The sequence below is a fragment of the Oikopleura dioica genome, chromosome 2, assembly GCF_907165135.1.
Source record: "Oikopleura dioica chromosome 2, OKI2018_I68_1.0, whole genome shotgun sequence".
NCBI classification, from domain to species: domain Eukaryota; kingdom Metazoa; phylum Chordata; class Appendicularia; order Copelata; family Oikopleuridae; genus Oikopleura; species Oikopleura dioica.
In genome coordinates this window covers 7426344-7453886 of record NC_137292.1, presented here as the reverse complement: position 1 = coordinate 7453886, position 27543 = coordinate 7426344, and the positions used below count along the sequence as shown (strand labels likewise).

The 27543-nt window shown below is 43.7% G+C and overlaps 6 protein-coding genes and 2 long non-coding RNA genes across 9 annotated transcripts; 7 read left to right on the top strand and 1 right to left on the bottom strand.

The window, feature by feature from the left end:
• Window positions 1-1130: 1130 nt before the first annotated feature.
• Window positions 1131-2287, top strand: LOC145700763 (galactosylceramide sulfotransferase-like). Its single transcript, XM_081778090.1, has 2 exons — window positions 1131-1702; window positions 1740-2287. The coding sequence occupies exons 1-2, from the start codon at window positions 1186-1188 to the stop codon at window positions 2195-2197; spliced, it is 975 nt and encodes a 324-aa protein (XP_081634216.1). The 5' UTR covers window positions 1131-1185; the 3' UTR covers window positions 2198-2287.
• A 55-nt stretch (window positions 2288-2342) lies between these two features.
• On the top strand, window positions 2343-4423 carry LOC145700762 (glutamate dehydrogenase, mitochondrial-like). The gene is made up of 7 exons (XM_081778088.1): window positions 2343-2524; window positions 2568-2728; window positions 2771-3013; window positions 3056-3206; window positions 3418-3599; window positions 3642-4086; window positions 4130-4423. Exons 1-7 carry the CDS (start codon window positions 2380-2382, stop codon window positions 4369-4371), a joined length of 1569 nt encoding a protein of 522 aa, XP_081634214.1. The 5' UTR covers window positions 2343-2379; the 3' UTR covers window positions 4372-4423.
• A 1292-nt stretch (window positions 4424-5715) lies between these two features.
• Window positions 5716-6187, bottom strand: LOC145699529 (uncharacterized). The gene is made up of 2 exons (XR_014134036.1): window positions 5958-6187; window positions 5716-5892 (listed from the first exon to the last, which is right to left on the bottom strand). It is a non-coding gene; the product is annotated as an uncharacterized LOC145699529 (long non-coding RNA).
• A 193-nt stretch (window positions 6188-6380) lies between these two features.
• On the top strand, window positions 6381-14229 carry LOC145696993 (lipoxygenase homology domain-containing protein 1-like). The gene is given in 9 exon segments (XM_081774130.1): window positions 6381-7290; window positions 7293-11889; window positions 11932-12398; window positions 12495-12914; window positions 12954-13321; window positions 13364-13637; window positions 13681-13897; window positions 13941-14018; window positions 14061-14229. Coding segments are annotated over 9 exon segments (6801 nt in total). The 5' UTR covers window positions 6381-6998; the 3' UTR covers window positions 14149-14229.
• Window positions 14230-18883: 4654 nt separating this feature from the next.
• LOC145699641 (uncharacterized) lies at window positions 18884-19243 on the top strand. Its single transcript, XR_014134054.1, has 2 exons — window positions 18884-19064; window positions 19114-19243. It is a non-coding gene; the product is annotated as an uncharacterized LOC145699641 (long non-coding RNA).
• A 52-nt stretch (window positions 19244-19295) lies between these two features.
• On the top strand, window positions 19296-20482 carry LOC145699614 (sushi, von Willebrand factor type A, EGF and pentraxin domain-containing protein 1-like). Its single transcript, XM_081776888.1, has 2 exons — window positions 19296-20292; window positions 20333-20482. Exons 1-2 carry the CDS (start codon window positions 19484-19486, stop codon window positions 20415-20417), a joined length of 894 nt encoding a protein of 297 aa, XP_081633014.1. The 5' UTR covers window positions 19296-19483; the 3' UTR covers window positions 20418-20482.
• Window positions 20483-20679: 197 nt separating this feature from the next.
• Window positions 20680-21263, top strand: LOC145698001 (uncharacterized). The gene is made up of 3 exons (XM_081775207.1): window positions 20680-20698; window positions 20745-20882; window positions 21097-21263. The coding sequence occupies exons 1-3, from the start codon at window positions 20680-20682 to the stop codon at window positions 21261-21263; spliced, it is 324 nt and encodes a 107-aa protein (XP_081631333.1).
• Window positions 21264-21317: 54 nt separating this feature from the next.
• LOC145700269 (cilia- and flagella-associated protein 44-like) lies at window positions 21318-27542 on the top strand. 2 transcript variants are annotated; one of them, XM_081777518.1, is made up of 6 exons: window positions 21318-22004; window positions 22195-22288; window positions 22330-22469; window positions 22655-27043; window positions 27085-27273; window positions 27313-27542. In XM_081777518.1, the coding sequence occupies exons 1-6, from the start codon at window positions 21335-21337 to the stop codon at window positions 27501-27503; spliced, it is 5673 nt and encodes a 1890-aa protein (XP_081633644.1). In that variant the 5' UTR covers window positions 21318-21334; the 3' UTR covers window positions 27504-27542. The 2 variants fall into 2 exon arrangements, with proteins under 2 accessions (XP_081633644.1, XP_081633645.1); XM_081777519.1 differs by lacking the exon at window positions 21318-22004 and adding an exon at window positions 22073-22104.
• The last annotated feature ends 1 nt before the right edge of the window (window position 27543 follows it).

The following is a 27543-nucleotide window of genomic DNA, read 5'->3' as shown; positions in this document are numbered from 1 at the left end:
ATTTTTTGAGCCGAGCTGAGCAGATCAGATCATTTTCGATAATCACTGAGCTGATCTTTTGCTGGTGACAAAACTTGCAAAATTTTCAGAAAAAAGCGCCTCGAAGTTGGGCGCTCTTTTGATGGAATAAATACTGAGCTTATATACAAGATAAAAAATCGCCGTTCATGGCGAATTCAATTTAATTCTAATCAAACCGTTTGATTCAAACGAGATAGACAAATTTGCTCAGCATTTTACCCCAAAAGAAAATAATGATTTTTAAATAAACTATGAATTTAACTGATTCAAGAAATTCTTATCTTGCACTCTGGATTTTTTTGTTCATGGTTGTCTTTATAGAGAAATCTTACCTGCATTTTTTTGAAGACCTGGTGGTTGATTATGTGGATCCACCGGTAGAGGAAGAGTCTTTCAAGCGTCAACTTCATGTTGATGGTAAGTCTGATTGAAGCATTTTCTACCAGGGAATTAGCTTTGTAAACGAAACCACACGGCATTCTTATAAGTCGACTCTATATCCATTGAGATATCGTGATTGACAATGGACAAGTGAATTTATGATAAAAGCTCTGGATAAACAGCCCTATTCATAAAAATGAGCTAAACAGATTTGCTGACTACGTTAGAATGTAGTGGCTAACAATGACCCCTTTTGCCAAAGTTTATGCTGCTAACGAGGGGGCCCTTTTGCCAGGTAGTATGACCTCAAAATTCGGCCAAGTATAATTTTTTTTCCTAACCCTACTCCTAACCCGGCGGCTTCGCCCCCCGGGACCCCCCGTGGGTAAAAGTACCCAGTTCCTAACCCTTAGGCCTAACCTAGGGGGCTTCGCCCCCTTGGAACCCCCTTAACACTAACCTAAAATGAGGGTAGCCGAATTTTGAGACCATACTACGTTTTGCCAGAGGTCTATCCTGCTAAATTTTGATTTTCGCCGATGTTTATCCTGGTAACAAGGGGATGACCTATGTTAAAATAGTGGCCCTAGAATACTCGCCTGCCCTGAGGAAGAAAACTTACGCGCGAGAACGGTCGGCTGAGTACGCTCCAACCGTTGCTCATTCGCTTAGCTAAGCTTTTTAACTTTTAAGAAAATGATTTTCACAGCGATGAAATTATCCGACTCGAAAACCACTTATCTGGTTGTCCTGATTTTTTTATTCATTATTGTCTTTATAGAGATGTCGTATCTGCGTTTTTCTGAAGACCTGGTGGTTGATTATGTTGATCCGCAGGAAGAGGAAGAGCCTTTTGAAGCGTATCCAGTTTATTTTATGAAAACGCACAAAACTGGAAGCTCAACTTTGCAAAACATCATTTACCGTTACGCCTTGACATACAACTTGACAGTCGGCTTACCAAAAGGAGACGAAGTTTATCTCTGCAAACACAGGCCCATCAAAGCTAACTGTACAGACGAACCTGATGGCAATTACCAAGTCATCGCCAATCATCATGTTTGGTCCCCTTTCATTGATAAAGCACTGCCGACTGCAAAGAAAATTACGATTTTACGCGACCCAGTAACTCAGATCATCTCGGCTTGGTTTTATTTTTCTCATATAGACATGGGATTCAAAGATAATAGCCAAAAACTCAAAGCTTTTGAACAATTTATTGCGAAAGAAAATCTTGGAAAACGGGTTGGCAATGCGAGATTTCTGGAGAATGGGCGAAATCCGTGTGCTTTTGATTTAGGTACTATAATCATCTTTCTCCTTACTGTTACTTTTAGGCTTGATGGACATTTATGAAAAGCTCGGATCAGAAAGGGCTGTGGCCGAATGGCTTGTTGGATACTACGATCTTATTCTGATAACAGAGCATTTCGATGAAAGCTTGATTCTTTTGAAGGAGCTTTTGAGGCTCAAATATGAAGATATCGTTTATTTCAGCGCGAAAAAGAACCAGAAAAAAGAGTTCCACGTCGATGATCTTTCTGAACAAATGATAGAAAAGATTCTTGATCGCCAAAAAGTCGATAAAGCGATTCACGAAGCTGCAAATAGAACATTGTTCAAGAAAATCGAAGAATTTGGCGCTGAAAAAATGGAAAAAGAACTAAAATTATTCAACGAGTTCAAGGAAAGAGCGGATAGATCTGACGAACTACTGAATTTAGAAGGGAAAGAGTTATGTAGATACATGCAAAATTTGAAGAAGTCATCATCACAAAAATTGAGATCTAAATAATGAAATAAATACACATCTCTAGAACATCCTTCGTTGTTTTTCATTTATCAGCAGTTGCTTATCAGTTTTTGTTTTTTTACTATCCAGGTAAGACGCATTTTTCATTTTCGCAGGTTTCTTTTTCGTCACAGAATTTCATTGCAGATCATCAATACAATCATTAATTTAGTTATCAAGTAAAGATGAAGCTCTCCCAAACATTTATCCGAGCTGCTTCCACCTCGGCCAAGGCTGACAATCCAAAATTCTACTCGATGGTTTTGGACTTTACCAAGGCCTCTGCCAATATTTTGGAAACTAAACTTATCGAAGACTCTCAAATTAAACGTAAGCCTGACTGTTCTCAACCCATTCTAATTTTCTTTGCTAGTCGGTTATGACAATGCCGCCCGCTCAGCTCAAGCCGAAGCAGCTAAACGAAGCGCTACTCAGAAGAAAAATGATATCCAAGGAATTTTCAACCATATGATGCCCTGCAACACTGTTCTCGAGACATCCTTCCGAGTTCGAATGGATGACGGCTCTTGCCAGGTTAGAATCGAACGAAAAAGCCACTCGTAAAGCCATTTTCAGGTTTTCTCCGGCTACAGAGCTCAGCACTCGCACCACCGTCTTCCCACCAAGGGTGGCATGCGATACGCCCCCGACGTCGACATGGACGAGGTCAAGGCTCTCGCTGCTCTGATGACCTGGAAGTGCTCCGTCGCTGATGTCCCCTTCGGCGGCGCCAAGGCCGGAATCACCTGCGACTCGAAAAAGTACTCAAAGAATGAACTCGAGCGAATCACTCGAGCTTTTACTCAGCAGCTCAGCAAGGTAAAAAACTCAAGTTATTCTAGAAAATATTTTTTTCTTCAGCACGGTTTCTTGGGACCTTCCATCGACGTTCCCGCTCCTGACATGTACACTGGCGAGCAGGAAATGGCCTGGATGGCGAACGAGTACCAGCGACTCCACCCAACCGATCTCAACGCTGCTGGATGCGTCACTGGAAAGCCCATTTCTCAAGGTACTTACTTTTCTCTGCCAGAACTTCTATTCATAATTCATCGTCATCAACTGAGTGTTCCAACGGTTCAATTGAGAGCGCGCTTTAAATCATAAATCGAAACTCAAAAAACTCAGAACACTTAGTTTTCTTGTCTAAAGTGCACTCCGAAAGAAGCTCTTCTTTTTGAAATTACTCTTTAAAATCTGGTTTTTAACACGCGTTATCTTAGGTGGTGTTCATGGACGAGTCTCTGCGACTGGCCGAGGAGTCTACCACGGAGTCGATCTCTTCTGCAACTCTAAAAAGTACATGGACATGGTTGGACTCACCACTGGGCTCAAGGGAAAGACTTACGTCATGCAGGGATTCGGTAATGTCGGATTCCACTCTTCTCGATACTTCGACCGCCACGTAAGTTTTTATCCATTGACGTTAGCTTATTTTTATGTCTAGGGCGCTAAATGCATCGGTGTTGTCGAATGGGACGGCTGCCTCTTCAACGAGAACGGCATCGACATCTACGCTTTGGACGAGCACAAGTTGAAGACCGGCAGCATCACTGGCTTCTCCGGCGCCCGAGCTTGGGACGAAGCCAAGGAAGGCAGTCTCATCGAAGTCGAGTGCGACATCCTCGGCGCCTGCGCCAAAGAAAAGGTCATCACCGCCGACAACGCCGGCCGCATCAAAGCCAAGGTCATCGCCGAAGGTGCCAACGGCCCCGTCACTCCCAAAGCTCACGATATCCTCGTCAAGAACAAGTGCCTCGTCATTCCCGATCTCTACCTCAACGCTGGTGGCGTCACCGTCTCCTACTTCGAATGGCTCAAGAACTTGAACCACGTTTCTTACGGCCGACTCACTTGGGAATTCACTCGAGACCAGAACTTGGCTATCCTCCGTAAGTCTTCAAATCGAAACCAAATTTTAATTTCCCTTTTCAGAGTCCGTCACAGATTCCATCGGCAAGAAAGTGACTCCTTCCGCTGACTTGGAAAAGCGAATCCACGGCGCCACCGAGAAAGACATCGTCCACTCTGGCCTCGCCTTTACCATGAAACGCTCCGGAACCAAGATCATGGAAACTGCCGAAACTTACAACTTGGGACTCGACATCCGAACCGCCGCCTACATTACCTCGCTCAAGAACGTCTACGAGTGCTACAAGGAAGCTGGCTTCGCGTAAATCAATTTTTCTTCGAAAAAAAAATGAAACAATAAACTCGATTTTTTTCTAATTTGTGTTTTTATTCTTACTAAAATATGGATAAAGAGATCAGAGGGTTTGTCGTTTGACTCAGGATAGATGATCGCGGTTCTTTTTTACGAGATGATCATAGTTGTCGATGGACGTACATATGGAAAAGCCTCTTGACATATTTCTTTTTTATGTCGATGGCTCTTTTCATATAAGACATGAAGTCTCCTCTTTTCTGAACTTCAAATCCAGGTGTTTCCGCTAAAGCAAAAGCTTCAACGAATAATATCAAAAAGAAAGAAAATCCTCTCATTCACCGAATTCTGTTTTTAGTGAACTGTAAACTTTGCGCAACAATCAACGCATTTTAAATGCATTTTTAATTATTATCATGCTTTCTTTTTGAAAGTTCATTTACTGGAAATGCCAATAATTGCTCGAAATAACCGAGTTTGTGACAGTTTGCGTAAATTTATTAGATTTAAATAAATGAAATATGGCAGTTAGAGAGTTGAAAGAAAAAGTAGGGGGAAGAAAAAAGTAAGCTAGTGATCTTCGTCTGAATCATAATTTGGTCCAAGGCCCTTGGGTCGAGCATACTGTCTGAGTTTGATGGGAGGTCTCGGTTTCTATCGAAGAGATGAAAGAGTTCTTTTACCATTCGTAAGGATCATGTGGTTGAAAAAAATTGATGAAGAGTTCTTTTAAGTGTTCATAAAAATCTCCTCGTTTTTCGATTCCGAAGTCTTCAATTATCGGAAAAGCGAAAACCAAGGCAAATAAAATAAAAAATAAAAAGAAGTTTTTCATTCTCTGAATTGAAATAATCACGCAATCAACAACTCTCCACTTTATATAGAACAGTGTAAGGAATTTTCTGATTAAATATTGATTAGAACACACGATAGAACGAAGGAGGTTCGATAGATTTTGTTTTGAGAAGAATGAGAGAACGCGCCAGCTGTTATCATTTTTAATAATCTGGTCTGGGTGGCCGACTCATCGTCCGTGTCCCCGATTAGAATGCTTTCTATCTTATTGCTTTTCAAAAATAACTTGTCTGAAAAAGCGGCTTTCATCCCTTCCTGGGGCTTGACGAAGCGAAAGTTGGAAAATGGCGGACGCATGAACTTTTCAAGCGGAACGGATTTTCTTACTGTCAGATCGACAAGTGATGGTGGCGGCTCGACTTCGTCTGTCAGATCGATGGTCGATACTGGTCGATTCAGAGCTTTGAGAATTTCTGCAGATCTACTGAGCAGAGTTTCATCATCAAGGCGTGCTGGAGCTTCGACTGGAGGAGGTTTTGTTGATGGCTCGGGGAACTTATTTAGGATCAACCAAGCTAGTGAGTCTTTCTTGATTTCAAGAGGACAAAACGGAAATTCCGATTGATTATCAAAAAATTGACCCGTTCCTGAACATTGTTCTCAGTATCAAGCTTGTGTCTCTCTTTGATCATCTTGACACGAGGAAGACTGTTCAGCTCCTTGTTAAGTTTTTCTGCTTCTGAATATAATTTTCAAAATGACAAAATTTCATTGGCTTAAATTTTCATTTAGCACCAGACTTACCCTTGTCCTTCTTCGATGGTCTGCCCCTCTTTTTACCAGCCATTTCTCTACTCCAGCAAAATCGAATAAGTAAAAAATAAAATATAAGTTTTTAAGTTTTAGGGGTGAAATCCTGCCAAAACATCGAGGATCTCATCGAAATGAAATATCTAGAAAGATTTCTTAGATGAAGCTCTTGGCTGAGAGACGGGGGCTTATCAATGTTCATCTTTTGGTTGAAAATTATGACTTTCAAATGAATATTGTTGAAAAAAATGTTACTGAAGAGCGATTCAAAGGAATTTATCGAAAATTCGTATTTATTATTATCAGAAAAATCGCCATTGTAAACAGGTCGCAGTTAGTCGTACATTTCTCTTTGTTGGGCCGCAGGTAGACATGGCAACTGGTCGTCACGTCATTGAGTCCACAATAATTCCGTTATCCACAGCAGACGAAAAATAAAAAAAAAAGAATCTTCTGATGACATTTTTTATTATAGAAAACTGAAAACCGATAAGAGAATACTTTAAAAGAGATCGAAAACGAAGAAAATAAGAAGATGTGGGGCCGGGAGCGAAATAGAAACCCTTTCTATATGAACTCCTCGCCAGTGATGACGATGGTTCTGCAGCCAGGAATTCAGCCACCGAGAAATCACGGGACGATTCCGATGGAAGCGCGGCTTTGGGATCGTCCCCGCCTCCTGGAGCGCAGGAGCGAATTCTTACAAGACGGGATCAAGCCGTTCCAAAACGAATTCAGCAGATCACTCACAATTCCTCCGGGACAAATACAGGGCGAGATAGTTTCACACAAACCCATCAGCCGCAGCCACGCCCGAGGCCAGAACCAACTCCGCCGCCAGCGCTCGATTTGAAAGACGTTCAATGTCAAACGCCTAAGCGACCGACTCCTCGACCTATTAGTGCTCCGTCAAAGAAACCAAAGCCAAATCCTCTCCTTGGAGAAGGAGGAAATCGAGGCGGCTTTGGCGGTGGAGGTGGATACGGTCTCCAGCCACTTAGACCCGCTTCAAGTGGAATAAAAGGATATGACACCATGAACGACAAACACATGGTCGATTTCTATAAGAAAAAATTTGGTCTGACGAACAAAAAGGGCAAGAAAGTCCGCGGCCAGATCAAATACAAAGTCAGAGTTGAAACTGGCGACATGAAAGGCGCCGGAACTGAAGCTCGCGTTTATTTGACCCTGATCGGCTCCAAAGGACAATCGAAGAAGCAACGAATTTACAAAATCTCTGGCAACGGGCAACAAGATCCAGACTTGTGTCCGTTCAAGTTTTCCCGCGGCTCTGCTCATACTTTTTCCATGCATTTTAAAAACGTCGGGGTCTTGGAAAAATTGTGATTGAACACGATGGGTACGAAGAATCCGCTTCTTGGTTTTTGAAATCAATAGCGGTAACACCTGAAGATTCGCCGGAAACTTACCTTTTCAATTGTGAAAAGTGGCTTTCACTTTACCGCGGGGATTGTCAGATTTCGCGAGAAATACAGGCCGTTCGCGGGAAAAAGCTGCAAAAGACGAAGTATGAAGTCGTAGTCATTACAGGAGACAGGGTTGGTGCTGGAACTGATGCGAATGTTTTCATAACGCTTTATGGAAAACGCGGGCAGACGGAGAAATGTCCTCTTATTTCAAAAACTGTCGATACCTTCGAGCGCGGGCAATCGGATGTGTTTGTCATTCCTGGTGTAGATGTTGGAGGCATCAAAAAGGTCCGAATCGAGCAAGACGGCAGGGGTCGCGGATCAGACTGGTTCCTCGAACGACTTGTTGTGACAAACCAAATCAGGCCGAATGACAAACAGTACTTTTACTGTGGATCTTGGCTGAATGACAAGGAAGGAATGTTCCGAGATCTGGTTGGAACATCCGATCCTTCTCAAAAAGCTCAACTGACCAATTACTCGATTAAAATAACAACTGGTGATTTCCGAGGAGCCGGAACAGATGCAGATGTTTATCTGACTGTATTTGGCGACATGGGCGATACTGGAAAGAAATATCTCGACAATAGAATGGAGAATAATTTTGAACGGGGCAAAACTGACACTTTCTTGCTCAAACTTCCGTCTGTGGGAATCCCGGAGAAGATCAGAATCGGGCACAATAATAAAGGACCAAAGCCTGGATGGTATCTGGAAAAAGTGGAGATCGAGGTCGAGGGAAAACCTTACGAGTTCATTTGCCAGCGCTGGTTTGCCAAGTCAGAAGATGATGGAAAAATCGAGCGGGAGTTTCAACTTGGCGGCAGAGAAGACATTTACATCCATAAAGTCTCTATTTACACTGGCGACGAGCGTAACGCTGGAACGGACGCAAATGTCTGGGTTCAGCTGTTTTCCGAAGCAGGAGAAGATTCTGGTCGAGTTGAGCTTCAAGGAAAGTGGGAGAGGAAAGATGTCGATCACAATAATCTCGAAATGGCGGACAACTTCTCACCGATTAAGTACATTCATGTTGGGCATGACAACTCTGGTCGCGGCCCCGGCTGGTTCTTGGACAAAGTGGTGATTTATTCAAACACTACTGGGTTGGAACAAACCTTTGATTGCGGCGAATGGCTCGAGCAAAGCAAAACCAATTCTTCTCAGAGAAAACTAATGGAGACCAAGTCCAAGCGGCGATATCTTGGAGAAGGGCACGGTTACGTAGCGAAATTCTGGACTTCGGAAGTTCGCGGCGCTGGAACCAACGCCAATGTTTTCGTCCAAGTCTACGATGTTCAAGGAAATCGTTCGGATGAAATTCCACTGGACAATCAAACAGACAACTTTGAAAAAGGTCAGATGGATCGTTTCACTTTGGATCTTCCGCCAGACTTTGATCAGCTTTACAAAATCCGCGTCTGGCATGACGGGTCGAGGCCGATGGCTGGTTGGCATCTTGATCGCGTCGAGCTTTCGAAAGCAAATACGGACGAAGTTTATGAATTCTTCTGTGACAGATGGCTTGCTACTGATGAAGATGATGGGCAAATCGTACGAGAGCTCCCAGCAACGGGACAGAAGGTGAAAAAGCCGGGAGAATTGAAAGATTACAAAGTCATCGTCAAAACTGGAGATGTTTTTGGAGCTGGTACAGATGCAAATGTCTACGTGATTCTCTACGGCCTTGGCGATTCTGGAAAAAGAGCCCTAGAAAAATCTCAGAATCGAAATAAGTTCGAGAGGAAAAACACTGATGAATTCATCCTTCAAGCTGTCGATCTTCAGGAGATAAATCACGTGCAAATTGGGCACGATAACTGGGGCGGAAACGCTGGTTGGTTCTGCGACTCGGTAGAAGTGGTTGATATTGCCAGTGGAGTGAGCCAAGAATTCATCTGCGGCCGTTGGCTAGACCAGCGAAAAGAAGATGGAAAGCTCTTCCGAGATCTCTACCTCGACGGCAATGAAATGCTCCACACGACTCGCTACACAGTCCGCGTTAAAACCTCTGATATTTTGAATTCAGGGACAAATGCAAACGTCTCTTTAAAAATCTACGGCGAGGATGGAACAACAGAATTAATGCCATTGAAGCTCAACGAAAATCGAATCCGAGATAAATTTGAGCGCGGCCAAGTTGACATTTTCCACATGGAAGCGCCAAATGTCGGTGATGTTACCAAAATCTTACTTGGGCACGACGCCCGAGGCTTGAAAGATGGCTGGCATGTTGAATACCTTGAGCTGGAAGTGCCAGAAATAGGAAAAGCATACGTTTTCACGGTCAATCGCTGGTTTGCTTCTGACGAAGATGATGGTGAAACCTGGCGAGAATTGGCTCCAACAGAAACAGCAAACAGAGACGGAACTATTCCTTACCAAATCGAGGTAACAACTGGTGACGTCCGATTTGCGGGCACAGATGCCAATGTTTTCATTCAAATCTACGGAGAAGAGAGCAAAACAGAAGAAAAAATCCTCAACGACAGATCTGACAACTTTGAGCGGGGCAAAGTCGACCAGTTCAAAATAGAAGACGTAGATGTGGGAAAAATCCAAAAGATCAGAATCGGACATGATGATTCAAAAGTTGGTTCAGCGTGGAATCTCGACCGGGTAGTCATTTCGACGAAAAATGGCAAAGGAGAGGTTGAAAAGACCATTTTTGTTTGTGACAAGTGGTTTGATAAGAAAAAGGATGACAAGCAAATTGTCAGAGAGCTTTTGCCCACCGACGAGTCAGGCAATCCAGTTGGAGACATAAACGAAGTTGAGTACAAAATCGAAGTCGTCACTGGTGATGAGCGGGGTTGTGGAACAAATGCGAATGTTTTCATCACGCTGACGGGTGAAAATGGCGACACTGGCGAACGACCACTGACTTCGTCGGAGAATCTCAACAAGTTTGAACGAAATCAGACGGATACCTTCACAATCAAAGCAGCCGAGCTGGGCGAATTGACATCTCTCAGGATCCGTCATGATAACTCCGGCTTCAAGGCAGGTTGGTACGTCGATCACGTGAAAGTATCTGGGCCAGGAATGTCGGAGCAGATGGCATTCCCGTGCAAACGATGGCTAGCAGTTGATGAAGATGATGGTCAAGTCGAACGAAGCTTGATCCCCATTCCCATTTCTCAGTGGCAGAACAAAGGCCGAAATTCCATCGCTCTCGAGCAAAAAGCCGCCGTCGATACGTACAATATTTCAATCAAAACCGGCGACAGAAGAGGTGCTGGAACCGACGCCAATGTCTACATTCAACTCTTCGGTGAAGAAGACGACTCTGGAAAAATCCAGCTCAAGACGAGTAATAACAGAAATAAATGGGAACGCGATCAACTTGATCAATTCTCTGTGGAAGCGATAAACCTCGGCGATTTGAAAAAGATCAGACTTGGGCACGACAATGCAGGTTTCAAATCAGGCTGGTACGTTTCTTACGTCGAAATTGAATGCCCTGGCGAGGGAAAAGCCTGGCGTTTCCCAGTTGGACGATGGTTTGCAAAAGATGAAGAGGATCAACTCATCGAGCGAGATTTGTACCCAGATGATGGTGATACAGAAATAGTTGTGCCAAAGATTCCTTACGAGTTCAGCGTTTACACCACAGACAACAGAGGAAGCGGAACAAATGCAAATGTCTACGTTCAGCTTTTCGGCGAAGACGGATCTTCATCAGACAAGATTTTCTTATGCCCGGATAAGTTCGAAAGAAGACAGCGATTCGAAGCCGGCAACTGCGATATATTCACATTTGAATTAACAAATGTAGGTCCTATTGAAAAATTAAGAATCGGCCACGATGATAACGGATTTAAATCGGGCTGGCATCTGGACAAAGTCGTCGTAAGGACGATGAAAGACGTCAAAGATATCGCGTCTGGGTCGGAGGAGACGGTCTTTAGCGCCAACAGATGGCTGGCGTCCGACGAGTTGGATAAGCGAATTGAACTCGATCTGCTCGCAGGAGGGACGTTGATTGAAAACAAGACTTACACAATCAAGGTGTTTACTGGCGACAAAATGGGAGCCGGAACCAATTCGAATGTTTTCATCAAACTTCTTGGCGAAAACGGTGAATCTCCTGAATTCCCGCTTCTCGAATCCGAGAACAGAAACAAATTCGAGCGTGGACAGCTCGATACCTTCACAGTAACAACGCCAGATTTAGGGCAAGTCTTCAAAATGGTCATTCGCCATGACAACAGTGGAATCTTGGGCTCGGACTGGTTCCTCGGAAGCGTGGAAATTTCTGATGGAGAAAACGAACCAGCCGTTTTCCCAGCAGAAAAATGGCTCAAGGACAAGAAGATTTCAAGAACTCTGTATATCAAGGGCTATGATCCGGAAAAGATGACATCGAAATCGACAATGTCAGCAATGTCTACCAGCTCCGGAAGATCGATTGGAAAGGGCGACTTTGAGGGACCAGCTACTAAGTATGAAGTGAGAATCAAAACAGGCTCTATTCCTGGAGCATCTTCTACAACGTGAGTAAAGATAGTTATCCACATAAAATTATTCTATTCTAGTGAGCCAGATGCATACATTCGCTTCTATGGCAAATCTGACGATGTCCTGGAATACGAGCCAACACGTGATCGTCGTCGATCATCAACAACATCATCGGTTGACAATGAAAAGGCAACGAAACGAATCAATCTTCCAATCCCAACCGGACAGGACAAATTCGTAAAAGACTCGGTCGACTCTTGGGCATTCGAAAACATGGATGTTGGAGAACTTACAAAAGTTGAACTTGGAGTCAGGAACTTAGACGAGAGCTGGTTCGTCGAACTCCTAGAGGTTCATCTTCCTCTCAAGGCAAAGACGTACTTCTTCAAAGTGAACAACTGGTATTGCAAGACGGAAGGAGACGGTCTTCTCAATAGAGTTTTCAATGCTGAAGATGCGCTGCCAATCGAAGAAGGCACTGCAAAAACGGCCTATGAAGTTACAGTTATGACGGCTGATGAAGATGGGGCAGGTCTTGATGAAGGCTCAGTTCAGAAATAAGATGACGTAAAATAATGAATAATTAATTACATCAATCATTCTTTTCTTATCAATTAAAAATATTTCTGAACAGAATAAGGTGATGTTTACTTGACATTTACTGGCGAGAGCAAAACGCTTGCTGATGTCAAACTTGAGCGATCAGAAGAATCATTCTCCCGAGCTGGAAGGGATATTTTCGACATTGATCTTGAGGACATCGAGCCGATAAAAATGGTGACAGCAAAGGTATCGACTGATGCTGTTGAAGGCGGTGGACTTTTCGGAAGAAGAGAGAAAAAAGTCAGTTGGTTCTGTGAAAAGATTGAAGTTAGAAACAAAGACTCGGGAAAAATCTACGTCTTCAATGGAACCGAAAGAACTGAGGGCGGACAAACTGTTCAGCTCATGCCTCGCGGTTCTGCGAAATTTCTTGACTATGAAATCGAAGTGAAGACTTCTGATCTTTTTGGTTGTGGAACTGATGCGAATGTTATCTGTGAAATTACTGGCCAAAACGGTAAATCAAATTTATGTCACCTTTATTGATTGTTTTCAGGTACCTCTGGTGTCTGGGCGCTAGAAAATGGCAACAACGAGGATCCATTTGAGCGTAACCAGACCGATATCTTTAAATTCGTCAATAAACCTGACCTTGGAGAGCTCGCCACGCTCAGAATCCAGCACGATAACAAGGGATTCAAGTCCGGCTGGCACTTGGAACACGTACGAGTGAAAGCAGGAGAGAAAGAGTGGTTCTTCCCATGCGGACAGTGGCTGGCAAAGAGCGAAGGAGATCGGCAAATTGTCCGTGAGCTGGTTCCAACAAATATGACAGGTGGTGCTGGAGACAATCAGAAGACTGAATACAATTTCACCATTTCTTGCGCTGATGTCAAAAATGCCGGAACATCTGAGTCGCTCAAGGTACACTCCGTTTTATTTCAACAACAATGATCATATTTTTAGCTGAAATTGATGGGATCAACTGGTTCGACAGAAATGCGTCTGCGAAATCCGCTTGGTCTAAAAAAAGGTGAATCCCGTCGCTTCGACCCCGAAACGAGTAAAGGCGTCGGCGAATTACAAGAAATTGCGATCAGCTTAGACGGCTCAAGAGCTGAGAAGACATATATTTCAACTGTTGAGGCGGTATTTGGTGGCAATAAGTACTTGGCGATTGTGGATAACTGGGTGGACAGAAATGGCGTCACTGCTACTGTCTCACTTGAAGACGGAATCGGTAATTTAGAATAATTGAACATGAATGATTGAAAAATATTAAGCGAAACAAAGAAATCGGCAGAATATCACCTACAGCGTGGCAGTCTCAACCTGTGATGAAAGGAAAGCAGGCACGGACGCAAATGTCAAACTGACAGTCTATGGTTCCCTCGGCGACTCTGGAAAAATGCCTCTGCAGCAAAGATGGAGAGATCTCTTTGAAAGGGGCAATACTGACAACTTTGAGATCAACTGCCTCGACCTCGGTGAATTAGAAAAGTAAGGTCTTTTCTCAATTCAATCATTCATAATTCTGCTCTAGAATCAAACTCGAACATGACGACAAGGGGCGCAATGCTGATTGGAAGCCAAAAAATGTCATTATTTCCACTCCTTCAAAGTAAGAAAACGCTGAAATTGCCTCAAATCAACTCATTTCTAGCTCCTGGACATTCCCTTGCGGATCTTGGATCGGCCGAAAGAAAGGAAAAGGTCTCGAAGAAGAGTTCCGTGTTGCACCAAAGATCTAAAAAGCTGCCACTTTTCATTCACCTCAAAACAAGCTCTTTTATTTTTTTGTAAAATATGTTTTCTAAGAATAAATCTTTCTTATTTTCTATTCGTTGTTTCCAAGTGCCAAATCTTCTTGAGACGAGTATTAAACTCGTATAGTAGATATACAGTAGAGAAATTAAAGATATATATTATATTTTGGTAAATGGAAGCAAATATCGAGTCTCACCCCGTTTAAATCCGATCCACGACGATTATCTCCTTCCTCTTCTCGGCCTCCGTCTTCGCTCGGTCGATTCTTCTTTGTCTCCAGTAAAACAAGGAAAAAAGAATGAATAACGTAACAGACTCTGCGATTTTTCACATAGGAACAGTTGGCAATAGCTTGGTCTCACTTGCAAGCATCATAGAGAACTCGCTGGTTATCTTTGGATATCTATGGGCAGCGCTAGAAATTATTCGATTTTTTCTCTGGCAATGATCTTTTCTAGCCGCAAAAAGTGTTATCAACTGAGTTATGACCCCGGAAACTTCATAATCCTCTCACTAGCTGGTAAGAAAATCAGCTTAGCCCCTAAGATCCCTTTTTTCAGCTGCTGATTTACTGATTTCAACGCTTTTGCTGCCCATTTCTTCGTATTTTTTCCTCGAATCGGCATTCCCAATGGACTCGTGGTGTTGCTTAACTTGGGGGATTGCGGACAGTTCCTTGAATTTCATTTCTACTGCTTGTCTTACGCTGATCAGTGTCGACCGAGGCTTGTCAATTTACTCGCCGATTCGATATCGTGTTAATCGGACTGCGACGCTGGTGAAAGTGCTTTTGGCGATTTTATGGGTTCTTGCGCCGGTCCTCAGTGGCCTCATATTATATATTCTCGAGCTTAGTTCTGATGAAAAAATTTGCAGCTTGAAAGCACTTCATTCGTCTCAATTTAATCGAATCAGGAAAGGATGAAGAAATATTTGAATTCTCCTCGTTGATTTCAACTTAGCCTTCTTTCTTTCATCCAGCGTAGTACCTCTTTTGTCTACTTTTTCATACCGCTGGTGGTGATCATTTGGAGCTACTCTTCAATTATTCTGAGCATAAAATCCTCCGACTCTTACATTTCATCGCTTCAAGGAAGAAATCGGAGAGCAAGTCGCACTTCCTGGTTTTCTGTATCAAGCAACAGGGGCCCTGATTCAGGCGAAATGATCAGAAGGTGCTTTTTGATTTTCTTTTCTCCGTAATCTCAATCATTTAGCCTTCCGGATATCCGACTGCAAGAGAAAAACGATTACTCGATAACTCGTATTCCTGATTTGATTCATGATCGACGGCATTCATATCATACTTTTGAAACGCCAGAATCTTCAAGAGCTCTTCGGGCCGCAAAGCTTTTTCTTGCAAAAAGAAAGTCGGCAGATAGTCAAAGAAGCAGATTGGTTTTGAACAGAAGGTAGAAAATGACCAAAGACGTCTAACAAAAATTAAGAAACTCGCTGCTTTCGGAGTCAGAATCGCGAAGAATGTCAGGAAAGTGGAACGACAGAACCCGCGATTGCATCACTTGCAATGAAAATAACAATTCGAACATCCCGAACTTCACTTATTTGCATCCTGAGAACTCATTTATGTGGAGAAGAAGCTCTGTGATGAGTGTTTGTTCTCGGTTGATATTTCTGAGAAGTGGAAGGGAGTAAATGTATTTTCAGAGTTACATCATTTTCAAATGCAATTGTTGGAACAAGCTTTCAAAAGCAAAATGGACTGACGAGCACTGGAAGTATGATCAGAACGATGATCATAAACATCGTTAGCTTTCTTTCATTTCATGGGTAAGTTTCTTCAGTAGGATAAGGCCCTAAACGTTTTCAGCCCTTATTATCTTCTCCTTTGCTTCTCAGTCTGTGTCCCTGCTCTATGGAGTTACGCTGACGATTATTTATGGTTGCTAAAAACTTGGACTTACTGGCGAACTGTGGCTAACCCTCTTGTTTACGCCTTCCGCGACCCGATTTTTCCATCATATTTCAGGGCTCAGAATTTACTGAATTTTTTTCTCCCTTGCAAATCAGAGCCCGCTTTTAGATTAGAAGGAAATTAAAGAACTTGCGCGACAAAATTGAATTTCACAAATAAAAGTTTCTGCTTCGATCTTTCTTTCAATAAAAATTTCAATAATTCAAAAATTAATATTTTCTTTCATATTTCTTAAATTGATTAATTGACTTCTAGTACCCCACTTCCGGTTATAAACTAATAAACACGCCCTTTGTCTCGGTCTAATCCTAGTATTTTGTATTGTGAAAATATTAATTTGCATCGGAAATGGGGATTAGAAGGGACTGAGCTTGTGTTAATTAATGCTGTGATGCTGTTGAACTTGCGCCAACTGGGACGCCCCCCTGTGGCGAGCCGAGCGTACTCCTCTCTCTTCGAGCTCGCTGAGTTCTTCTTCCACTACTTCTCTTTCTGTTCGTGTTGTCCTACTTATAGAACTCACCACGGGCCAACTCACAAGGCCAATTTTTGTTTAAACAGCCTCGATTGTAGAGACCCTGAAGAAATCTGAAGAGACGCCCTAAATCATGCTTCGAAGAAAATTTTCGCTGTAAAGGATGAAATTGTTTTCAATACAAAGGTTTGAAAAATCTGCCATTCAAACAGCCTGAAAATGTAAACTGTAGGTTTACGATACATTTCGCAATCGCAGTAGCTCTGAATGAAACCAATAATGACACAGAATTGATTCTTTCTTCTTTGACCCGATGCGGGAGCGGGTTTAAAATGATCAGGTTTGGAGAGCTTGGGGTTCATAAATGTATGTAAAATTCAAGAGGAGAATGTGTGGATATTGACGAATGCAGATACGGCCACAACTGTATGAGAGGACAGACCTGTACAAACACTCTTGGGAGCTATTTTTGCGCTTGCTCGGTTGGTACCAGACTCAATTTCAGAACAGGAGATTGCGAAGACAAGTTTCAAAAACGATGATCGAGACGCTCTTTTGAATTTCCTTAATTAACTAAGTTACTAAGTCCTAAGCATCCATCGATCAACATGTTCAAAGTAAGACCCCTTATGGCCCACTTTTACTTGATACCTGGGATTACTCTTTTGATAATGACCTGGGTCCTAGATTGACCCATCCATCATTTCCAAAAACGGAAAGGATTCTTACTTATTTTGAAACTTTGAAAAGACATTGATGAATGCGCAACAGGAAACCCTTGTCATCACACTTGCTTGAACACATTCGGCGGATACAAGTGCAACTGTAGGGACGGATTCAGGCTTTTTGCTCCGGGCTCCGAAATTAATAAAAAAGCGGAAGTCCAGTTTCTTCTGTAAACAGTAGCGAGTAGCCCTAAATGCAGGTGACGGACGGACTTGTGTGGACATCAACGAATGTGCTAACAGTGCGAATCCATGTGAACAACTTTGCGAAAATTTGTACGGACACTTCAAGGTAAACAAAAAATTGATCCCTTGCAAAGAGTTCCATTGGTAATTAAATTCGAGTAGCGTGACATTTGTCCTACACAATCCGAGGGGCGCGCTACCACACCGCGCTGCAGCAAGCTACTACACCCTAACCTAACCCTAACCTAATCCTAACCTAACCTAACCCTAACCTAACCCTAACCCTAACCTAACCCCAAGGCTAGTAGCTTGGTCATGCGTTGTGTGGTGGGGCGCCTCTCGGCTTGTGTAGGACAAATGTCACAGCTCCCATTAAATTCAGGTAATGGCCTTCGCAGCGACTAGTAAAAAGCCGGAGCGCTGGTTCAAGGTCGATCCTGTTTCGCTGTAAAAACACAGCTGAAATTATTGCTTCAATCAAGCGCTAATGGGCTTTTTGGATTGATTGAATTTATTCATTTAAAAATGCGAAGGCCTTTATTGGTGCAAATGTAGAAGAGGGTTTTTTCTACGAGAAGACCAAACCAGCTGTCAGGAATAGAGGCGAGATCATTTTTTCAAAAGGGCAAAAATGGTTTTATATTTTTTGTGAAAATTTTTGAATCTCTGTTCGATTGTTGAGCCTAATCGAGCCTCTTCAAAGCGGCGCTGCTTTGAAGGTCAAGTGCTGATGGATACTCCCACTGGTTACCAATGTCGGTATTCGTGTCCGGACAAGTTCTACGCCACGTCGGAAAATTTCTGTCGGAAGTGCCCAGGTTCGGGTTCATTAAACACTTTCAGTGACAAAGTGATAAGGAAAAAGGGAACAATGTTTTGACAACCCGCGCTAAAGCGAATTCCGAGCGCGATTTCACCAGCTCGACCAAAACAGTTGCAGATTGCAAATGTTCCGGAGGATTTGTTGGTGATCCTGGAGCTTATATCCCTTGCGAAGGTACTCTTTCCTGCGAATTCTAGAGCCGGACGATTTCAGATAAAAATGAATGCGAAACGAACAACGGTGGCTGCTCCCACATCTGTATGAATACCAGTTCCGGGTATTTTTGTTCTTGTCCGAGTGGCCTTAAACTTCAAAGAGACCGCCGTCATTGTGAGCCTCAGCCAACAGCTCTCAGTCCTAGAAGTCGCTACCGTCCAGCTTTCCGCCCTTATACCTACTCTTCGGCCACAAATGTTAATCCAGACGGTTATTGTCAGAGCTTGAAAAAATTCTTAGACACTTTGTTTTATTTATTCTTTTATCATTATTATTAGTGAAAAAGGAAACTCTAAATTGAATTCTTAAATCATAAAAAAGTTTTTTTTAACTCAAAATACAGTCATCCACTCACGATCCCCGATAATGGTCGAGTAATCGGTCCGACTAGCTGCGTCCGGCCCGACTACGGACGCGCTTTTCTCGGCGTTAATTGCAGATTTATGTGTTCGCCAAATTTCTCACTGATCGGCGCGAGCAAGGCAACTTGTGGAATGAGCGGCTGGTCCGCGCGCACTCCAAGATGCATCAAAGCTGAGGTGAGAGAAGTCACAACACAGCAGTGCTTGTAACAGGGAATAAATTAAGTGCCCTGGATTGGCGCCAAAGGTCGGCCAGGAAATCGCTCCTCTGCATTGTACTGCTGGTGGAATACTTCCGGGTGCCAAATGCATTATGCTCTGCCACAAAAACTACATTTTTGAGGATGGAACTAAGGTTGGTCTTCCTTGATTTCAAAGTAAAATTGATCAAAATCTTTTAGGAGAAAAATGTGCGCTGTCAATCTGACGGCTCATGGGACCAACCTCAAGAAGCATGCGTCTCGACAAAAGTATCGATCAAATGTCCCTCGGATGTCCGCGAAAGTCTCCCACCCGACGACGCCATTGCCTGGCTCCAGTTAGATATCAAATCCGCCAGTTCTTCTCAACCGACGACGGCTCATCCTCGAGTGAGAATGAACGGCCGTGCATACGAGTACGGCTTTGATCTTGGTGTGACTGAGATTTCCTTCTCGACGCAAAATCGATTCACGGGAAATGTCGCCTCTTGCTCTTTCTTTGTCGATGTCGTGGATGATAGTCCTCCAGTGTCGAAAAATTGTCAGAAGGGAGTTATGCATCATTACAATCCCGATCGACAGATCTTCTTTGACCCGAAATTTGAAGACAACACAGGAGTGATGCGAATAGATGTGGAAGGACTTCCAAGAGTCCCAATGAATCCAGGGGAGTATTTAATAACTTACAGGGCTTTTGACAAGTTCAACAACGTCGGTCTCTGCCAAGTAGCCGTCCTCGTCGAAGGCGAATCTACTCTCAAGTATTGGATGACAACTCCCAAGCCTTATCTTCACCGAACAACAACTACAGCAATTTCCACCACAACTACCACAACTGCTGCTTCTCCCTGCGAGCGCGACCTACCCACGCCCCTTGACGGTCGAGTTTCATGCCGCCGAGCTTCTTTTGGAAAACTTTGCCACGTGATGTGTCCGATTGGATTCACCTTTTCAGATGGACAATCAATGAAAATTTATATCTGCCGAATTTCAACTGGACGTTGGGAGCCGAATACCCTGGAACAGACTTGCCCAAATATCAGAAAACAAAATGAAAACTGCCCAGCTGGAAAAGAGTTTCGCGATGGTCAGTGCGAAAAATGCGATCCTGGAACTTTCAGATCTCCGAGAGCAAAATCGTCACAGTGTGTTACCTGTCCAGCTGGCTACTATCAGCCGAATTCCGGCTCGTATGGTTGCAGGAGGTGAGCTTCTTCATTTTAAGTCAATTAACTGATTTTGTAGGTGTCCGAAAAATCTCGATCGCTTTGGAAAACAAATTCTCGGAATGCGCGGAGCAAAAGATGTGAAATACTGTACTCGCCAGTAGTATTATTATAAAAAGCCTAACTAAACCCTTTCGTTCAAATACTCATTTTTATCAACGTGACCTCAAAATCCACAGCCTCTTTTTAAAACATCCTGATTTAATAAAAACAGAATAAATAATTGCCTCTCGATTGAACTTTTGATTTATTGCATATTGATGAAAACAATGAAAATGAACCATGTTTGCTTTGTTACTTGGTTACAAAAATGGATACTGCGCTCATGTTTGACTTGTGAGTTTCTAGTTCAGTATCGAGAAATTTATGAGCGAAGATAATCAAGGTACGATCTTTTAAAAGCTCAACATAAAAAATTTTCTTCTGAAAAGGATTTCATAAAAAGCCAAAGTCGCTAAAGGACTGTTTCTTGCTCCTGAAGCGCGAGGCTAGGCGCCAATATGCGAGGCGTCACCTTAATGATCCAACTTGGGTCCCTGATCGGCGAAAAAGTCGAATTGCCAGTCTTGGTAAAAGCAAAAGAAAATGATCAAAAAGGGTAGCGATGTCGCACCCACTCCAAAATCTGAAAATAATCGAATGTATTATTCTGGCCCTATTGTTGAAAAAATAGAACTTGGACCTCCTCGTTCAGCCGTTTCTATGGCGAAAAAACTGTGCAAGCTATGAGCTACAAAACAGAAGCTATTGATAGAATATTCCAATAACACGGCTTTTTTATAGCTGATGATCTAAAAGAATTTGATCGCAAACAGAAAGAGAAGCAAGGAGAAGTTTCTGAAGCAGTTTTTGAAGAGATCATCGAAGAAGAAATAGAAGAAGACGAGGAAGACGACGTTTTCGAAGACGATTTTGAAGACATGGAAGAGTCAGATCAAGGAATGAGTTAGCATAAATGAGCATTTTTTGACAAGAAAGCCTTTTTGCTAATTTTCAAAAAGTCAAGAGCCCTCAAGAAGAGATGGAGGAGCTCACTCACTTTCCCGACTTGGAAGACAACGGGGACCGTTTTGTCCAATTCGCAGAAGACACAAAAGCTCCCGAGGAAGAACCAGAGATTGTCAATCTTGCAGAAATCGCTCCCGAACCAAAAGAGCCGACTCCAGAGCCGAAAGAACCAACCCCGGAGCCTGAAGAAGAGGAGGAAGAAATCGAAGTTGTCGGCAAGTTTTCAAGACTAAGACGCGATTCTGATTTCAGCGTCCATCCAAAAAATCTTCGATCAGTCTCGCCGGGTCTTTTGAAGCACAAGTCAAAAGTCTCTTTTATCAGCGAGAACTCTCAAGGGTCCGGTGATTTCGTTGATTCCACCGATTCTGCATTATTCCCGGAATTTGCAAAGCAATTTACGGAGTTTATAATTGACACTGCTACTGAAATCGTTCTTGCTGAAGATTATCAAAAGAGCGCTGAAAATCTGACTGAACATTTGATCAAAAATGCACGAGAAATTGTTGAAAACGAGAAAATGAACAAGATTTCTGGCCTTCCAGAGGGCATTTCTGATGACGAAAGTTTAACCTTTTCTGAAAATGAAGAAATTTACTCTCCAGAGCCGGAAATTCCCCCACCAGAACCGGTTAAAGTTGAACTGCCAAGAAAAAAGGTCGAGGAGGCAAAAACCACTCTCGGTATTAATTCGATTTTCTCTAGAACGTCTCTAGAAGGGATGAGTTGTTTTTGGTGTTTTGCTAGTTTTCGTTAGTTTTGTCGCCAAAGGTAGTCGGAAAGGTGATTTTTAACAAAAATTAGAGTTTTTCACTAACCCCAATTTTTATTCACGCGCTTCGCTTTTAAATTCTCTCTGATAAGAAATTCTAGTGCCGGATATGAGTGACCAAGATGTCCTGTCAAAGAACCTAAGTGGAAGGCTCTTCAATTATTTCGACTCCTTTGGTTACGACAGTGCTAAACGGTATGCAAGAATATTTTAAAATTGATCAATAACTCAAATAGGCTCAATCTTCATTTATTCCCGAGCGATGAGGAGACACACAGTGGACAGGTTCTTCTTCATTCTGCCGGAAACTTGCTCTTATTTCACAACGTACAGACAGACGAAAAGACGGTTCTTCGTTCGCCGGCTGGATCAATAGGTAAGAAACAAATTTTGACCATACTCAATTTTCTTGTAATGGCGTAATATATCTCGTGACATTTTAAATTTCGTGAACTAGAGCACGCGAAACTGATTTTTAAAGAAATCAACAGCTGACAATATCAGCTGTGCAGCTATTCGAGATAAATTATTTGATAAAACGAAAACGAACTAAATTTTTAGGTTCGGTCTGCATCCACCCATCAAAGAAATTCTTCGCTGTGGGAGGCAAAGGAGACAAGCCCGAAATCCTAATCTACTCCTACCCTGAAATGGAAGTCGTCTATGTCCTCCGTGGCGGTGCTGAAAAAGGCTTCTCCCACGTTGAATTCAACCATGATGGCTCTCTCCTTGCTTCCGTCAGTTCAACGCCCGACTATCTCCTCACTCTTTGGAACTGGAAGACCCAGAGTATCGTTCTTCGCTCAAAAGCCTACTCTCTCGACGTCTTCCAAGCTTCCTTCAGCCCCGACATCGATGGACAACTCACGTCGTGCGGCATCGGTCACATTCGATTCTGGAACATGGCCGAGACCTTTACTGGTTTGAAACTTCAGGGCGCTTTGGGGCGATTCGGACGAACATCCGTTTCGGACATTGACGCCTTCGTCCAGCTCCCGGACGGAAAAGTTATTTCCGGCTGCGAGTGGGGCAACTTGCTCGTCTGGGACGGCGGATTAATCAAAGTCGAAATCACCAGAAAGGGCGGAAAGAGCTGCCACGATGGTTCGATCAAGCAAATGTTCATCCTCGAAGGCGAACTGCTCACCATCGGAGTCGACGGCGCCATCTGCGTCTGGGACATTGACACGATCGACCAAGCCGACACTACCGAGACATCAATGACGTTCGAGCTCGATCCGATGAACTGCCTGAAAGTGCCCGACGCTGCCTTTTCCTCGATGATCATGTCTTCCGAAGACGATTCAGTCTGGTTCGCGCAAGATCAAAATGGCGCAATTTGGGAACTCGACCTTTCTTTCAGCCACACAACTAAGCCGCCAAAGATTCTGGATCAATTCCACGGTGGAAATGTCGTCGACATGTGCGCGCACCCTACAGCTTGCATTTACGTATCCACTGGCGATCGACAAGTCCGGATCATCGACATTCCCTCTTCTTCCGCTCTCGCCGCGATGAAATTCCCGGTCAAGGGTACGTCAGTCTGCTGGCCAAATGACACCACCATCGTTGTCGGCTTCGAAGATGGCACAGTTCGAAACCTCTCTTATGGTAAAATGAAGTCGAATCACTCCCTGCTCCTGCGCCAGGCGATCCGACCGCATGGAAAAACCGTGAATTCAATTCACTCAAGCCCTAATGGCAAGCTTATTGGATCATCTTCTGACGATGGAACTGTATTCATCTTCAGTTTGAAGGACAACACCATGGAAGCTGTCGGTTTCGTTTCCCTCGGATCAATGATCAAGGATTTTACCTGGGTTAATGACTCAGTCCTTCTCTGCTGGAGCAAGACTGGCGCGATTTTCCAAGTGACCTTGCCGGAAATCAGCTCGATCGACACTTCTGTTTCCTTCTCCATTTCCAACGTCAACATCGTCGGCTATCAATTCCAGAGCTGTAAGGGCAAGCGAGCGCGAGCAAGAGCAAAAGCAAAGTTCGACGACAAACTTGCCAAGCTCAAGAAATCCTGCGACGAAAAACTCAAGGCCGCGCAGAAGAAAGCTGCGGATATGGGCGACCAGGTGAAAGATGATGAGATCAAGAACATCTACGAGCCGGTAAATTCGATGGAATTTGAAGAGCTCGAAGAATATTTCTTCGTCCCAGAAACAGTCGGAGAAGTTATTTGGGCTAAACCAGCGGATGAAGAAGGCTATGTTCTGTGCCAAATGGCCGGCTACGATCATGGCTTAGTTTACAAATGTAAACTCAGTGAATTTGAAGAAATGCCGGAGCCTGTCGATCCCGAAGACGCATTCATGCTCGATGAGGATTTCCACGTGACATCTTGGTCGGAAGGCAAAAACCGCATCTACGCCGGTTCCTTGGACGGCAAAGTACGAATTTATCAAACAGAAAAGGAGCACTACTCTGAAGCCGATTTGGAAAACGGTTTCGAGAGCCATCACACAATCGCAATGCACGACTGTCAGCTTGGAAGTCTTTCAAAAATTATTCTCACCTCTGACCAGAAATGGATGATCTCAGCAGGACTCGACGGCAATGTCTTTGCCTACGGAGTGACTCCCGTTGACGAAATTGAACTGCGCCCTCCAGTGGAAATCGCTCTCGACGATCTTCCAGTTGGAGATGAAGTCAAAGGAAGTTACTCACTAGAAGAAGCAAAACAGAAATCAGAATACGACCGTCGAGTCAAAGAAGCAAACCTGCTCAAGATCAAAAAGAGAAAGCAAATTGAAAGCCTAATTGAAAAATTCGACAAGCTAAAGGATAAAAATGCGCAATTGCCCGAAGCATGTCAGCTGCTAAAGAAAGACTTCGAAATCAATCAAAAGCTCACTGCGGAAGCCGAACAAGCTCTGGCAGACAAGCTGGACCTGATTCAACGCCAGAATCAGTGGGATTTGGCGAAGGCGAAATTGCGATACGAAAAGGTCTTCAAACGATTCAGAGGAGACATAATGGAAGATCCAATCACGCTTCATGCTATTCAATCGTCAGATTCAGTCAAATCCTACGAGCTGCGATCTCTTCCTGAAGAATTGAAAGAAGCGCTAGAACGATCAGTAACAGCAGAGAAAAACGTTCGGGAAAACAGCTCTCGCGGCAATTCCAGGGGCGGTGGTCGTGGAAACATAGAAGAGACTCAATCAATGTCTTCTGCAAAAATTTCGGAAACGGCGATCGACGAGTTGCCAGCTGATGCGTCTCGTGCTCAGCGAAAAGCGGAAGAAAAGAAAGCAAGAAAAGAAAAGCGAAAGCGCGAGTGGGAAGAGCTGATGAAGCAAAAACCCGACGATAATCGAATCAATCCCAAAGATGAGGAAGAGATTCGTATCGCGAAGAAGACTTTGGGCTACTTCCACCTGAAAACGTCGAAAGACTACATCGTCCCCGACCATTTGCGCAGCAATACGAATCAGAAAAAGCGACAGATCGCCCTCCTTTCCCAAGAAATCTTTAGACGCAAAGAAACATTCAACAAAAAGGTCCGCGCTGGTCGAGATGAAAAAATCGCAATTCGAAAGGATCTGCTCAAATTGTGCGAAAAAGTGAAAGAACTCGAAGCGATTCTGCCAGAAGAAGAGCACAAAATTCCACCAGCGATTCCAGAAATAAGGCCGGAAGAAACGAACGAGCACAAATTTCAGCTACCAAATCGTGCTTCTGCCAATAAATTTTCGAGCCCAAGCGACACTGGTCTCGGGCGAGCGCGCTCAGCTCAAGCTCTAGCTCAATCAATCGGAGTCTCTTCGAAAACTCAGCTTATTGATCGCTCCGGCCGAGGATCCGGCGAAGCAAAAGCTCTCACGGAGTTTGAACAAGCAGAACTCACGAGAAAGATCGTCATCAGTCGATTTGAACGCGACCAGGCTCTAGAAAAAGCAGCAAAGCGAATTTCAAACTTTGACAAGGATGTCCGAACGCTCTACGTGTTCAAAGCTCGTCTTGACGAGGATCTGGTCCTGGCTGAGCTCCGATTAGACACTCTTCATCAAGAGCTGATCCTCCTCAAGGACTTTGAAAAGCGAGAAAATGCCATCCTCGAGCGAGTAGAAAAGAAAGAAGCAGAAATCGACGAGGCCTCGGCCCGCGCTTCTCAAGTCAAAGCTCGCCTTGATTCGAAGCGGAAAGAGGTTGAAAAACTCGCTGCGAAGGAAAAGGACTGCCTTTCGGATTTCCAGCGACTGATCGGCGAAAACAACAAGTTCGAAAACTACTTGACAAAAGTTTACAAAAAGAAAATCAAGCGTGCGACCCAGAGCAACAACGACGGCTCTGGAAGCGACTCGGACTCTGATTCGGACGACGATGACGAGGACTACTCCGACGAGGACTCTGACGCGGAACCTTTCGATGACACCGTCTGCCCGGCAAACTGCGATCAGGAGCAGTTTGACAAGACGATTCTCCTCCGAGCACATCGATGCGCGATTGAAGATGATCATCAAGACGCGAAAAAAGCTTCAGAGAGTTTGCGAAAAGAACACGACGCCCTGTCCAAGAAAATCAAGCTTTTCAACAACCAGCTAAAGTCGTCCATGGAAGATTTAGACGCTTTCCAACAGGAAAAGCAAGGAAAACTCAACGAATTGTGGGTCGTAGTGCCGCTGGAAATGTCCCAGATTTTGATAGAACAAGACTTTGAAAAGTTCCCTGTGAAACAAGGACTCGTGGTTCCGTCCGAAAAAATGAACCGGTTGTCAACCCGAATTGAAGAACTTATGGGCGAGAAAGAAAACGAAAAGCTCAAGTACCGAAAAGCGAAGCAACAACACGTCCATTTGGTCAAGGGAAACAAGGACATCGTCAATCAGGTCAAAGCTCTGGACGAAAAGTGCAATCAAGCGATGATGCTCAAGTTTGGTCGAATTGTCGATATCGACTCCTTGGCCATGGTTACTGTTCCCAGAGCAGTTGAAGAAGGTGACATGATTGAGAGTTTCTGATTTTTATTTCCTTTTCAGGCCAGCGAGTGAACCAACAGAATGAAATCAACCTGGCCCGAGAGGAACTGGAAATGGACAAGAAGATTCTAGCGCTCCGGGAAGAACTCGCCGTTCATGTCAAGGAGAACACAGATCGAATTGCTCAAATAACAATGATGAAAGGCGAAGATTACAAGCTTAAATTTGACCTGGACATTGCTACTTCCGGTAAATTTCCTCTTCCAATCACCCTCCAACCTTTTTAAGATACTCGACCACAACATTTGGACGAGCAGCGAATTAGGGACGAAGCTTACCGACGTGAAACTCGCGAAATCATCCAAGAGCAAGAGAACGAAATCAACCTGCTCAAGGACGAGATCATCCGCCTCACTCGAAAAGGAGGCCACCTCCTTCCACATCCTTCCTACGCTGCTGATCATGCCGGAGATCATTAATTTTTGTATTTTATTATTTCGAATAAATATATTTTTATAT

What these genes read in the sequence shown, in the direction of transcription:
- LOC145700763 (XM_081778090.1), top strand. Translation starts at nt 1,186, where the DNA reads ATGTCGTATCTGCGTTTTTCTGAAGACCTGGTGGTTGATTATGTTGAT. An exon ending in TCCGTGTGCTTTTGATTTAG is followed by an intron (nt 1,703 to 1,739) that starts GTACTATAATCA and finishes TGTTACTTTTAG; the next exon opens with GCTTGATGGACATTTATGAA.
- LOC145700762 (XM_081778088.1), top strand. Translation starts at nt 2,380, where the DNA reads ATGAAGCTCTCCCAAACATTTATCCGAGCTGCTTCCACCTCGGCCAAG. An exon ending in TGGAAAGCCCATTTCTCAAG is followed by an intron (nt 3,207 to 3,417) that starts GTACTTACTTTT and finishes GCGTTATCTTAG; the next exon opens with GTGGTGTTCATGGACGAGTC. An exon ending in CTCGATACTTCGACCGCCAC is followed by an intron (nt 3,600 to 3,641) that starts GTAAGTTTTTAT and finishes TTTTATGTCTAG; the next exon opens with GGCGCTAAATGCATCGGTGT.
- LOC145699614 (XM_081776888.1), top strand. Translation starts at nt 19,484, where the DNA reads ATGAACGGCCGTGCATACGAGTACGGCTTTGATCTTGGTGTGACTGAG. An exon ending in GGCTCGTATGGTTGCAGGAG is followed by an intron (nt 20,293 to 20,332) that starts GTGAGCTTCTTC and finishes CTGATTTTGTAG; the next exon opens with GTGTCCGAAAAATCTCGATC.
- LOC145698001 (XM_081775207.1), top strand. An exon ending in AAGTCGAATTGCCAGTCTTG is followed by an intron (nt 20,883 to 21,096) that starts GTAAAAGCAAAA and finishes GCTTTTTTATAG; the next exon opens with CTGATGATCTAAAAGAATTT.
- LOC145700269 (XM_081777518.1), top strand. Translation starts at nt 21,335, where the DNA reads ATGGAGGAGCTCACTCACTTTCCCGACTTGGAAGACAACGGGGACCGT. An exon ending in TTCGCCGGCTGGATCAATAG is followed by an intron (nt 22,470 to 22,654) that starts GTAAGAAACAAA and finishes CTAAATTTTTAG; the next exon opens with GTTCGGTCTGCATCCACCCA. An exon ending in TCCCAGAGCAGTTGAAGAAG is followed by an intron (nt 27,044 to 27,084) that starts GTGACATGATTG and finishes TTTCCTTTTCAG; the next exon opens with GCCAGCGAGTGAACCAACAG.